The sequence below is a fragment of the Siphateles boraxobius genome, unplaced genomic scaffold, assembly GCF_051911475.1.
Source record: "Siphateles boraxobius isolate OS27281-9 unplaced genomic scaffold, OSU_SipBor_1 35, whole genome shotgun sequence".
Classification (NCBI taxonomy): Eukaryota; Metazoa; Chordata; class Actinopteri; order Cypriniformes; family Leuciscidae; genus Siphateles; species Siphateles boraxobius.
In genome coordinates this window covers 14,998,183-15,012,180 of record NW_027508975.1, presented here as the reverse complement: position 1 = coordinate 15,012,180, position 13,998 = coordinate 14,998,183, and the positions used below count along the sequence as shown (strand labels likewise).

At 35.4% G+C, this 13,998-nt stretch overlaps 1 protein-coding gene across 1 annotated transcript in view; it reads left to right on the top strand.

The window, feature by feature from the left end:
- The first annotated feature begins 3,702 nt into the window (after positions 1–3,702).
- syt11a (synaptotagmin XIa) overlaps positions 3,703–13,998 on the top strand; it is a 31,979-nt gene continuing 21,683 nt past the window's right edge. The window contains exon 1 of the mRNA XM_077196527.1: positions 3,703–3,960. Within this exon, the coding sequence (XP_077052642.1) occupies positions 3,915–3,960 (46 nt within the window). The 5' untranslated portion in view covers positions 3,703–3,914. The remainder of the gene's footprint in view (positions 3,961–13,998) is intronic.

Here is a 13,998-nt window from a genome sequence, read left to right as displayed (position 1 = left end):
GCCTGAATTGTTCAGCTTTAAAATGGTGGTATTAGTATTGTGACGCAGTTCGGTGTTTGTAACCAAATCATTTGCCATGTGGTGTAACTCACCAAAGCCAGAATACCTCATGATAATCAAGCATGAACCCAGTGGATTTTTCTTTATGCCAAAATGTGTCTGGAATCTTCTACTTTCCGGACGTCATGCTCACCTCATAATTTAACCAAATCAAAGCAAGGCGTGTCTTGAACCGAATGTAGAGCCTTGATGCACCGACTGGCCGATTTCAAACAACGGGTTTTTGCCAACTCCAGTTGCTCAGCTTTAGCATTTATCTCGCCCAGCAACTCTTGTCTTGATCGGGAGGGAAATTCAGTCAGTCAGCCCCATACCACTATAACCTTTAGCAAACGGGTAGAACAACGAAACTTCAAGCATTATATATAATTGCTTTGCTGCCTTCCCGAATAGAAATGTCTATATTTTACTGTACACTTACAGGAAATTATGCATTTATTGAAAGATTTAGTATGTGTATCCAATACAAATGCAAATCTAATAATAAAAGTGGAATCCCATTATGGTATGTTAAAGTCAACGTGAAATTAAAAAAAAATTAATTCTCTGACGTAAGTATTGCGTATCTATGAGCAACTTTGTGTTCACTCACAAAAGCTCTGAAGTATAGTTTTTCCTCCAACATCTTATTTTTCCATCACAAACGTTTTGTGAGCGAATGCTAAAGCATTTGAAATATAATTTTTCCTCCCACCTTTTTTATTTTCTTTGACCATAACCATGTCTCTTTAGGGGCTCTGTAGGTTTTACCGTATTTTTGATCAAATAAATGCAGTCTTTGTGAGCTTAAGGGACTTTTGCAACCCCCACTTATTACAGTATTTGGCTGGGAAATATGTTACGTTACAGAAGAAAATGGGTTGCGAATGCCATTTCATGTTGACTTTAATCAGATCCTCACTATTATTAGTGCTTGACAAGTGTTAGCTGTGGTTAATGACAATTTAAGAGAAACGATTTAGTAGAGGATTGTATGATGTTCTGCGTTCCCAGTAAAGTAATAATCTTTGTGCCTTTCCCTTTGTGCTCCTTTGTTCATATATAGATTTTGAAATAACTAAAAAGCCCATCCCAGTTATTCTCACATTGATTATAAACTTAGCAAACCTTCTATTGGTCTGAAATACTCCAGTAGTTTTAAGCAATGAATTACGTCAGGGATGTTTTAGTCGTCTTACAGTCATAGAGTGTTTTTTGGGGTTTCGTCTTGACCCTATATGACGTTTGTAAATTGGGCGATGCAAAAGATGCAAATTCTACATCTGCAGGATTGATCACATCGGCTCAGGTCACGTTGAGAATTATGAGCCTTTCGGGAAATTTATTGTAAAGCATAATGCCTTCTTTTTCTTGAACGTCAGTTGCTATAAAACACATTAGATGTCAGGTACACTCATTGTTTTTCGATGAGTGCCTTTGTGCTGTATTTCAATGGATATGTGTTCCATATACATACACTGCAGATTAAAGGCTAATTACAGTAAAGCTGTAGTTTTAATGCAAATTTCAAAGTCACTTTGGAATGTACGCAATCAGTGTTGGCTTATCTTTAAACAGGTTTGCTATCTTGAGGTCATTTTGGGTGAAATAGATTTAAGCTCACGCATTACACATCCGATTAACATGATAACATATTTGTTGTATTTAAAGATAGAAACATTTATGAAAATAGACTTAGACAAGTATCTAAATGTCATTAGCAATTTCAGTGCATAGCTTGATTAGAATTACAGGTATGATTCGAAGCATTTTGTTGGTTTAAAGAGTTTGCCAAAAACTGTCACCAGTGTTGGGTTCGTTACTCTAAAAAAGTAATTAAGCTACTAATTACATCTTCAACAGTGTAATTGGATTACTGTACTAATTACTCTTTCCCCCAAAAAATATCGTATTACTAATTACTTTTTACTAATTACTTTCTAAATCCCATATCGACCTCAACCAGTTGAACAAAACAAGGGCACACATGAAATATCTCTTTTAAATAAATATAAAATTGCATAAATTATTCTTGAACTGACTGAAATATTTAAAGAGAGGTTACATTTTAACATCAGATGTTACATTTTATTTATATATAGAATTGTTACAAGCTATACAGTATTTAATGCAATTACATCAGAAGTAACTGTAATTAAATTACAGAAAAATTAAGAGTAATCCATTACTTTACTTTTTAAGGGGAAGAAGTAATTAAATTACAGTAATTAATTACACTGTAAAATGTTATCCGTTCACTTAACTTAAAAAAGGCGAGGAAAACCAAAGTATGCGTAATTGAAAAAAATAATTTGTGTAATTGTCAAGTTCACGTAACTTAATTTTTTCAATTAAGCATGAAGTGTATTTACTTAATCATTTGAAAGCAACGGATTTCCTCACTTTAAGTAAGTCAACTGATCATTTTTTACAATATACTAATGCATTACACCCAACACTGAATTTCACATGGTCCTCGGATGGTTGGATGGTTATTTTGCCTTTAAAATATGTTACAATCGACCCCAAAGGTCATCGTGACATAGACGTGCAGTTACTTTTGTCATTGAAGAGTAACTTCAATTTACTTCTCTTTCATTTGCTACTGTGTTCTGGTCTGGTTCTTTCACTGTATCAAAGGTTTAGAAAATATTCCAAATTATGGCTTTTTTCCCCCCTCAAAAATATGTGGCCTAGTCCCTTGTAACACTTCTAGAATTTGTGTGTTTTCACTGATGGGCATATTGTATTGTGAAAGGTTACTACATGATGAAGCCAACATGTATGTCAGTAACATGACAATCACCCAACTGGAAGTCAATCAACAGCATTCCATATATGAAAACTATTTCTTACAAGTATTTATCAGTATGTTATCAAGTGTGAATATATTTGAATTGACTATTTTATTGATATTGTCATTTCAATTATTGTTGTTATTATAATTATTCTATTGTTAAAGGACATTCTGCTCCTGTATGTTGACTGTACACCAAAGTAAAAAAAAATCATTTTGATATATATATGTTTTGAGTTGTATTTTCTTTGTGACATCATGTAGTCAAATTATGCCTATACAGAGTTTGCAGTTATATCATCAAGGTTATGAAGTCATGGAAAACTGGAAATATCAGACGATTTTAAAATAGTGCTTTATGGACCTTGAAATAATAGAATCTTGAGTCATGTAATTCTATGCAAATGCAGTCTCCATAAAATTAGTTTTAAAAATACTTATCTAGTAATTAGCTACAAACAGCTAAAAATTTATTTATTAGTGAAAAGGTTAATATTCAGATCAATATCAAATTAATATTTAATTCTCTACAATCGAATAATTAGAATATATTTGTTATTTTAATATAAAAAATGTTCGAATAAAATATGCAGTGCAACACTTCAGATGCGTAGTGTTGTCTGTTTTTTGCACTGTAGGGGACGCTGAAGGGCTTGTATTTAAATAAAAGTTCAGTCGGCGCTGCAGAGCCAAATTACGTCCAGCTCCCCCTCTCTGGACGTCATGGGGTGAAGCTTGACCTAGCCCAGCTCCATCTATTGATTTAATGGAACTTCTAGCTACATCCGTTACGCCCAGATTACATTCTAAGAGGGGGAGCTGGACGTCACGATCCACCCATTGGTTCTGCAGTGAACAGGCTCTCCATCACACTTTCATCTGGAGCGCAGGAGGAGGAGGCGGGAGCGCGGGCGCGTCACCGAGTGCATCTTTGAGGAGCGCGCAGGCACAGACGAAAACATCCTACAGCTCGGCCACCCATTCAGCTGGAGGATCGGCCTGAAGAAATTCATGGAAATAAAATAGAATTTCATTCCCTTTGCTTTTTATTTTTTGTTTTCTGATCACAGGCAAGACAATGGACTTCAAAATGGACGAGATGACTAATTTAAAACCAACCTATGGTAAGTCAATGTGTCTATCTATATTTACGTAATTATGGGCTTTTACGGAATCTATATAGTAAACGCTATTGTAACTGCGATGGTGTTACTAGGCTAAATGATTCGACATAAATATTATTTGGTTTTTAATTCATTTCGGAGTCAGATTTATGTTTTATTTTAAATAGCCTACATATTCTGAGCAATATTTTCTGGGTAGTATGTTTAGTTAGTGTATAACCTGATTTACCACTTTATATTATGTATAGTGCGTTAGGGCAAGTTATTTTGGTAATAACTGATAATAAAATAGATAGGCTACTGAAATTCTTAATTTTCACCAATCAAGTGTAAAGTGCAGCACCGGAAATAGGCTACGCACATGAAGCCTACGTGATTCACCTGAGACAGATTAAGTGTGTTTATGTACACACACATGCTGCGTCATGTGATGGTTTATTTCATTTGAATAAGTATCAATGTAGCAATAAATTTAGTCCTACATATTTAAGGAAAGGCGCATTTAGATACACTAAACTCTCGCATCCCTGAAGACACTGCGTGTATGACGTCATGTCTGTTCAGTGTTCACGAGGCGTCAACTGGATCACTTTGTGCCCTTACCTCAATACATTATGTATTATATTCATAATGCTATATAATACAATCTGTTTTGGCGTTTAGGCCTGCATGTTTTCAGAAGGGATGGTAACCACAATCAAATTACAGTTACTATACATTACTTGCCTATTCCTGTTATGAATGTATAATGAACACATGATGATATCATATATTACTATTTAAAGGCCTTACTATTTATGTGTATACGGTCCCTATTTCAGGCTAACATTTTAAAATTGTAATGATTATAGGCTGTGTTATATGACATTATAGGCTGTATTATAAGACATTATAAATATCTGTATAATGCACATTTGTATAAGCTTCAAGTATAGGCTACCACTAGCCTACATGCTATTCCCAATATTATAAATATAAAATTTGTGACATGCCACAAATAATTGATGCCTACATTTTATTTGTCATCACAGTATTATTATTGGTCCTATTTTTTATACCACGGAGCATAGGCCATATGATTTTAACAGGATTGAATAGGTATGAAATAAGTTTTAACCATCAATTCAACTCTCATTTTTGAATACCCTGATAGCCCAACTCACTAAAATATAGCCTATAAAATTATTTAAAAAAAGATCAATAATGACCATACTGTCCAGAAAATACTGCTCAGAATATTTAGTGAAAAATAAAACACAATCCCATTAATCTAATATCTGAGTTCAAAATTACATTTGAAGTTGTTCAATGGTTTTAAAATCATGAACCGTGAGATTTATCTGCTGTTAATCTTTAGTGGGATTATATCACACGCTGGGGGAGGTGGACAGTTTTGACGCGTTTCCTGGTGAATGCGTGTGATGTAGTTTGGGTCAAGTATTTTAGGAACCCGTCTGAGGCATCTTGGACCACGTGGGAGTTGCCTAGAGACAGAATCAGCAGCAAAATGTGTGCTCGAGAAGAAAATAACCAGAACTAGTCCAGCCAGATAAACACAGATTTAGGGTTTCTGAAGCCATGAAGGAAATAAAACCCTTTATTCCTTCAGTATTACAAGTTTCCAGGGATTGGTCTCTCCTCTCTTAAAGGAAAATTCTATATGATGTGACAGGACAATAGAAAATCAGAACATGTTGTATGTGTGTGCATGTACGGTTGTGAAGAGGGATTTTGGACAGATGAGATTAGATGGTGGGTGAGGCTATCAAACACAATGCCACAGAAATAGAAACAAAGCCACTAAAACATATATTGTTGCTTGGAAATCCTGCTGATTACCTTTCTGGAAAAGAAGTGTGCATTATTTTATTGAATGTACACGTGAACTTTAAATCTTAAAACTATACTTGCTGATATATCAATGATAAAAGGCCTCTTGAGTACTTAAAGAGAGTTCACTTTCATGACTAGGCCTATGTTTTAAAAAAGTGCACCTTGTATTAATGTCAAATTATGAGCTTTAAAGTACATTTTAAATCATTATGTTTTAATGATTTTTTATCGTGCTTTAAAGAAGTACACTTATTTTGATTTGTTGACTAACATACATTTATGTTACAGCACATTTAAAGTCCTTAATTAAAGCCTAATTTTAACTGTAGTGTGTAATTCGACATTATTTTAAAGTTAACATAATTTAATTTACTTTATCATTACAAATGTGTAATTTCAAATATATTTAAATACATAACATACTATTATGCAATTAAGTGTTGAAAACATTAGGCTACATTCAGTTCACACTTAATTAGATTCTTTAAAAGTATATTAATTCTGTATTAATAAGTACTTTTAAAAAGTATGTTTACGTGCACTTTCACAAGGACTGGTAGCTTTATATAGATTTATGATATATGACATCAAACAAGCTTATCACTGTGTCTTAGTCAGGTCCGACATGATAAATTGACAAGCAATAACAGATATCGATGCCACAAACTAGATATATTGTCGGTAGCTTGCTTTCTAGTTTCACTAGCTACGCCCCACATTAGAATATCATTGGTCAAAATCCCATTCTACATAACTGTATATTACACTGCAACTATGTTCTGATTTGTTGCTTCATATAGCATTGTTGATTTCAGTGTGAAAAGACAAATCACACCTGGTTAACAGGGTGTAAATGATTGAAAATAGTGAAACAAGAAACTGCATGGTTTCTGAATTCAAACTGAATTCTGTCAGATTAAGGCTGTATCAATATTAATCAAATGTCAAGTCCTCTCAGATAATAACATTGCCTTCATTGATTAGGCAGAGAGTCGAATGACCTTGCAGGACATTATTTTAATGGGCAAAATAGAATCAAGAAAGTGCTTTCAGGAAGGAAGATGACCAGGTCAAGCCTTAAACGTTAATAGCATCTCTCTTTTGCTTGTTTTATGGATATTCAAAGTCTAGCTGGGATTATTAATATTGACAGCAAAAGTACATAGAGTGACGTCAAGTTACTTGAATGAGTCTGATTAAAAATGATATAATTTTACTTGTAACATAACATTTCAGAAATGATTATCTCAGTAGTGTGCATTTTATTATACACTGTAACCTACACTGTTGGTTTAACAAAGTTAAACCCTTAAATGTAGTTTTTTTTGTGTCTATCCTAATGTTTTTAGGTTGATTCTGTGATCATATTTTTGCCTTGAATTAAATGATTAAATATATTATTAAATAGTGTAATAATTATTACTCTATTAAATATATAAATAATAATTTTTGATGTTCCACATGAAGCATTTTTAGGTTAACATTTTTCTAGACAGATTTCAGTATTTCAGAGTGTGTTGCAGAATTTCTTATGTGCTCAGACCCAGCTGGTGTGTGTGTGTGTGTGTGTGTGTGTGTGTGTGTGTGTGTGTGTGTGTGTGTGTGTGTGTGTGTGTGTGTGTGTGTGTGTGTGTGTGTGTGTGTGTGTGTGTGTGTGTGTGTGTGTGTGTAATGGAGAGGTATTTTATTTTATTTAGAAAATATGTGAATTTTTATTTGATTCATTTTGGACTGTTATAGCAATTTAAACAACTCTTTTTACTGCAAACTGTGCAAAGTAAAAAAAATAAAATTAATAATTCAATTCAAGAGTTGTTTTTGAAGACTAAGAGGCTTTGAAGTGATGTTCTAGCCTTGACTGTATTTGATCTCAGCTTATCACACATATCTGGTATCTAAGTGTATATGTCTTGTTCTCCCTTTCTCTCTCTCTTGTGTGTGTAGAGGGTGTGTGAAGCCGCAGTGATTGAACAATGGGTTGATTTATGCGTGTGACTGGTGTCAGAGTGACAAGTCTTCTCTGTCCCTGCTGAAATCCAGCACACAGTGTCTCTACTACACGACTGCTGGTGATTAAAAACTGCTGGTTTTCACCCTGCTGGTACTGACATACTACCACTGACAGCATATAGAGAGGGAACCGTCTTGATATAGCAGCTACCTAAACCTCTTTGTGATCCTGTTGAACGGAGAGCAAAACTGTGGGTGGCGTATAAAGAAAGGGTGAAAACTGAGAATCTGGCAGTGCTGAGCATCATTATCCACACCTGTCCGCTTCGTGACCCATACATCCTTTTTTCTTAACCTCATCATTTTCTTATCCTGATTTCTTTTAATTTCTACTCATCACTAACCACACCCTGATGTAAAGCTCAGTGGTGACTACAGACAATGGGATCATTTCTCATTTGTGGGCGATTTTGTCCAGCTTATTAATCATGTGGGCTCACGCGCAAACACACTCATATTCAGCACACACAGTTGTGTGTACTTGTGCAACTGACACACATTATGGAGTGTGTCAGAATCAGCAGGAAATGTATTGTTTTTTTGAAAAATGAGCCGTGCTGACGTACATTAATATCTGTTGAGATAAGTGCCACACATTTTCGACCGTTTAGAAAAATGTCAGATTTAAAATTCTAATTTAATGGGGGAAAAAATACACCTATTACAATTTTTTTTAAAGAGATGCTTGCCTGTGAAAAAGTTGTCATCACTATGCTATGTGGTTGCTAAGGTGTTCTGAGTTCTTTTAGCATGTTGCTAAGTAGTTGCTAGGGTGTTCTGGGTGGTTGCTAGTGCGTTGTTATGTTTAGAGTTATTTTAGTGTTTTACTAGTGGTTGTTAGGGTGTATGAGGTCAAGTCTGGTCTTCGACCACCCAGAAGACCAGATATTCTAGCTTGTAGAACCTTGTGAAAAGAAAGCACACTTTAGCATACATTTAAAAAGAGTAGGCTATTTATTATGGAAATAATATGTTTAAGGGGCGGTTTACATGACACTGTTTTTGTGTTTTGGTCGTTCAATAACACGACAATGCTGTTTGGGGGGCCCGAAAATGCAAAATTTGAAATTGGGTTTCATCGTGCAAGTTTTTGAAAACGATACCTTTATTGTCTCTGTGTAATCAACAAAAATGTGAATTTGTGAAAACAGTGACGTCATGTGCATGTGTATTATGTGTTCAGTCTAGTTTCTTTTCAAAGTGACATCGCCAACTACTGGCCTGGCAGCATAATACAGGTTTTAATCGTGAAAATCATGAAAAATGCAAAGGAAAGGGTTAGTATTTTGTACTTTAGTACTTTAGTACTTTACTTAGTACTTTAGTAAACTTTAGTCTAGTTTCTTTTCAAAGTGACATCGCCAACTATTGGGCTGGCAGCATAATACAGGTTTTAATCGTGAAAATCATGAAAAATGCAAAGAAAAGGGTTCGTATTTTGTTATTTAGTATGTCAGTTGTTGGAAACTCAGAAGCGAAGACCCGGAGACTTGGTTGTATCTTCTGCAGCTTTATTGAGAACACGAGCTGTCGGTAGCTGCAGTCATCAAGTTTAAACTCAATAGCTAAAACACAGTGTTTTATACCTTTCAAGGGGGAGGGATTTGTAAATGTAAATAAAAGACAGTAAGTCAGCCCGTTCCCGGAAATTCCCCAGACCTGATATCATAGAGACAAAAGCCCAGCTGTTCTTGAGAAGTAACAAAAGGTTGATGTCATCAGCTATGCCTCCAAATGGTAAAAACTTGTGTAAACTTTCTCAGTATAAATACTGTTGAACCTAAATTAGATCACTTAATAAATTTGTAACACTGCAGTCAACACATCAAAATAAGTGTACCGGTACTTCTTTTAAGCATGAAAAAATATTATTAAAACATAATTGTACTTTAAAGTAAAACTGTAAATGTGACATTATTACAAAGTGCACTTTTTAAATTTAAGTGTGTTAAGAAACAGTTATAAAAGTGCACTTAAGTGGCCTTTTATTTCATTACTATTATATTATCTGCAAGTACAGTTTTAAAAAAAATATATACTTTTAAGATTTAGGGATTTACACTACGAAAGCCATTCAATACAATTAAGCACCCTTCTATTTCACAAGGGATTATGGTTTGAGTCTCTCCTTTAATTTAAATCTAAAAATGTAACAGCACATTTTTCAGTAATTTGCATAATTTGAGGTCTCATTAACAGAAACGGTGCGGTGTAAAACTTATGGTTAGGATTTTGTTCAATCCATTACTAAAATATGAGCAACAGTAATAGCATTAGCTTGAGCATCCACTGCTAATAGTTATTTCAGAGATCATTCAGATACTTATTACCTAGTATGTCAGATTTCAGTTTTATTTATGAAGCAATTACCAGAGCGAGAGCTGAGTGTATCAGCTGGCAAAATGATTATTTCCCTGTGCTTCTTCTCTCGGAGGGGTCGTTTCTAAGCAACAGAAGCAGCTGGCTTTAAAACATGCAGCCAAAAGTGACATCATCTGGCCCGGAATCCCTCCGGGGTGGTTGAAGCGCGAGGGGTGCGTCCTTTGTGTGGACAGAAAAAGGGCGGGGTTGACCGAGGCTGACGGGTTGGAGTAAAAAAGACATTAAAGAGAAAGCAAGAATAATTTAGGTAAAATGTCAGGAAATATAAAGCCAACAGGGTCACATTATAGAAATTTGACAGATACAGTTTTGTATCAAAGATGCTGGTTTCAATCAGGAATTTCAAAAATCTTATGTCTCCATGTTCGTTTTAATCAACACCCTTCTTAGAGAGGTTCTTCTGGGGTTTATGGTAATCCGAAAAAATCTTTCTGATAGACTGCAACGTTATGACCAATTTTAAGGCCCCGAAAGCTAGTAAAGACATTGTTAAAATAGTCCATGTGACTACAGTGGTTCAACATTAATGTTATGAAGCGACGAGAATACTTTCTGTGCACAAAAAACAAACAAAATCACACGATCAGCGTCAGCCAATACTGAGGCAGCGTTTTGATATAGAACCCGGAAGAGTTGCACTGTGTTTACTACATGAACAGCAGAGGAGAAATTGTTGAATAAAGTCACAATTTTTGTTGTTGTTTTTGCGCACAAAAAATATTCTCATTGCTTCATAACATTGTGTTCTGAAGATGAACAAAGGTCTTGCGGGTTTGGAACGACATGATTATTATGACAAATTAAGATTTTTAGGTGACCCTTTAAGGGTGGGCTGTTCTGACCTGGCCCCATAAGTAAGTACCCAGAATACCCTAGCATCCAACTAGCAATTCGTTAATAGAGTGCAACAGTAGCCTACCTGCACCCCTTTTCAGCTGTGCTGGTTCTGGAAGTTGTTTTTTTTCCCCCATAAAGATTTAAAAATCGCCTTCCCCCCTGGTGCTCTTCTGTAAAAAAAAAATTAAGTTTCTTTTTTTCATTTTAATTTTTCTTCATCGGAATGGTACGAAACTTGGTAAAGGTTTTAGCCACTTGATGTGTGAACACAAAAAAAAAACATGATCATAATCATGGACATGATTCGAATAGGTTAAATGGTCCTGAAAAAAATAGTCTCACTCGTAGCTACTCTTCGCGGTCAAAAATGACTGCATAGGAAATGGATGGGAGATGAATTTTACCTAGTGAAAACATTTGGTACTGCGGCCAAATAAAATGTTTCTGAAAAGTAACATTTTGAGATATGAGGCTCAAATTTTGAACACGTTCACTTTTTAAAACCTTTTGCACTTCAGCAATAATCTGCCAAGTGTCATCTTTGAAAAGAGATCAAACTTAAGTCTGTGCTCTAAAGCATTCAAGATTTACGACAGTTTAGAGTCTTCATGTAAAGATTGTAACATATTTTGGTTAAAATTCCTCAATGGTTGTGTAAAACAACACCCTTTTTACCTCCTCAAAAACAGCTCTGTTCATAGCGACCCGTTTCGGACAATGTCTCTTTAAGTGATAATGTGCAACTGCTCACCCCACCCCCCCACCCCTCTCTTCTGTGGGGCATGTTGACACAAGACAGTGCTGCCATGGCAACCTCCTCAAAGTATAGACCTTATGCGCCAGAGAAACAAGGGCGCCGCCATCTTTAGAATATTGTCTTTGAACTTCCGTTTTTGCGGTCGCTCTGTATATTTCTATGGCATTGCTGTCCAAGAGTAATTAGCTTTTGAAGTGTATTTACTTATTGTAAAGTTAACGAAAGTTATAATGAGGAATGCAATGTTTAAAGCAGATGTCTTAACAAATGTTACTAGACTGGGAAGATTTTAAAACGAGCCGTTCATTTATAAATACGCAGGATCGCTGTGAAAATACAGACCGAAGACAAAAGGCAACGAGCGCAGCGCTGAAAAGGGGCGGGGCTACATAAGATCTATAAAAATGGCTGAGGGCGGAAATATGCTAATACGAGACAGTCCGTCAGTTGTCGTGGGCAGAGCATGAGCAATATGACATCATATTGCTAAAAAAAATCCAAACGGCTTGATTATTGAGAGTTTAGACACTAGTGTTTAGTGTTTTGAGGATTCAATTTTTTTTCATTGTATGGTGGTTGTGTTCACACACAGCAAAGACACATTTATATGCAAACACCATATTAAAGTGAATTTTGCATCCAATGACCTTTAAGCTGGAAATTTTATTTTTTAGGTCTATGCTCAAAAAGAGAATAAATGGATTATATAATTTAGTACCGTAAAATCCCATAAAAATACTAAATAAAAAAACATTATCGAACTTAAATATAGTACATTCATTTCATTGAAAAAATAAATAAATAATTCTGTCATTTTTGACTGACACGCTAAGAGGACCAGAGGGTTAAAGAGTTATAAGCCATAAACAACAACTCTACACATGAATCACAATCAGTCAAAGTTTGCTAATGTACAAGACTGTGTACTTAACGGTTTTAGTGAGGGAAAGAATTGCAATCCTATGAAGAATTGCAAACAGCATAATCGAAATTTTAAACAATGGCGAAATATAAATTGCAAAATATGCATATACAAACATTTCAGTATTTTGAGAGCATAGTGAGCTCAATCACGTCATACGCAGCGCTTCATTGGATTGGGTGGAGCTAAAGAGCTATTTGGGAGCTTGTTGCTTTTTTTGACTCTCTGATTGGTGTTATTATTTTGTATGGGTGATGTAGGTTTTCAACAAGAATTCCTCTGTTAAAAACGATTATTTTATAAAATAAACTGGAATAACACACGCTGACGGCTTCGGCAGAAGTAAATACCATGGATTAACAACCTCTTAGATTACAGTAGGTCTGTCTTTAAAGGTGTGAATAATTTATCATTCAAAATCAATTTCCTAATTGAAAATGAATGGTGTTTTTACTTCCGGAACTCAACTGTTGCACTCTATAAACACTGCCTGGCAATCCCTTGGCAACCATGTTGAAAAGTTTTCCATGAGCAGCAATCATTCATTAACTAACAGCCTAAATTAAATATTTTATTTTAATAGAGGTCTTAGGTTTTCATCCTTCATTTTCAGGAAACCTGTAGAGACTTGGACGAGTCACTCTCGAGTGGTCGGTAAGCTGCAGTAATAGGCAAGTTCTTTGGTAATGCAGCACACTATCTTCCTCTCAGATTGAGGCCAGCAGAGCATTAGTGATGTTTTACATTAAAGCAACAAACTATGCTGTCGGTAATCTTGTATGAAATGTGGTGAATGCTATGTGGGTGAAGGAGTGGGTGTGTGTTTGTACATGCTTGCTATAGTTTATAAAGGACACTAGTGATACTTAATAAATGTTTTACTATGATAAACAGTTAAATAAATATAATATAGTATAAGTGTCCACCAAAGCATTTTTTTCCCATGGCTTGCGTATTTTTCCAATTGGTTTCAATGGGAGCACCGTGTTTGTTAATGGGAGCGCCGCGTTTGGCAGTAGCATAAGTAGATATGTGCTAAGTTTCTATTTCACGCTGAGCGCTCAGCTTTTTTTTCTGGTGGCCGAGAGATGAAGAAAGTTCAACTTCGGTTAAAACGCAGCGCTCATCACTGTCACTCTTTACCCAGCCGTCCAATCACAGTGGATGAGGGGCGGGACAAATACCACAGTGACCAACTGTTACATCCTGCTGGGACAAAGGCAACAGACAACAACAACAGGCACAACAATGGAACAAAATCATTGAAAACAACAGCCAGAGCAAATACTTTATATTA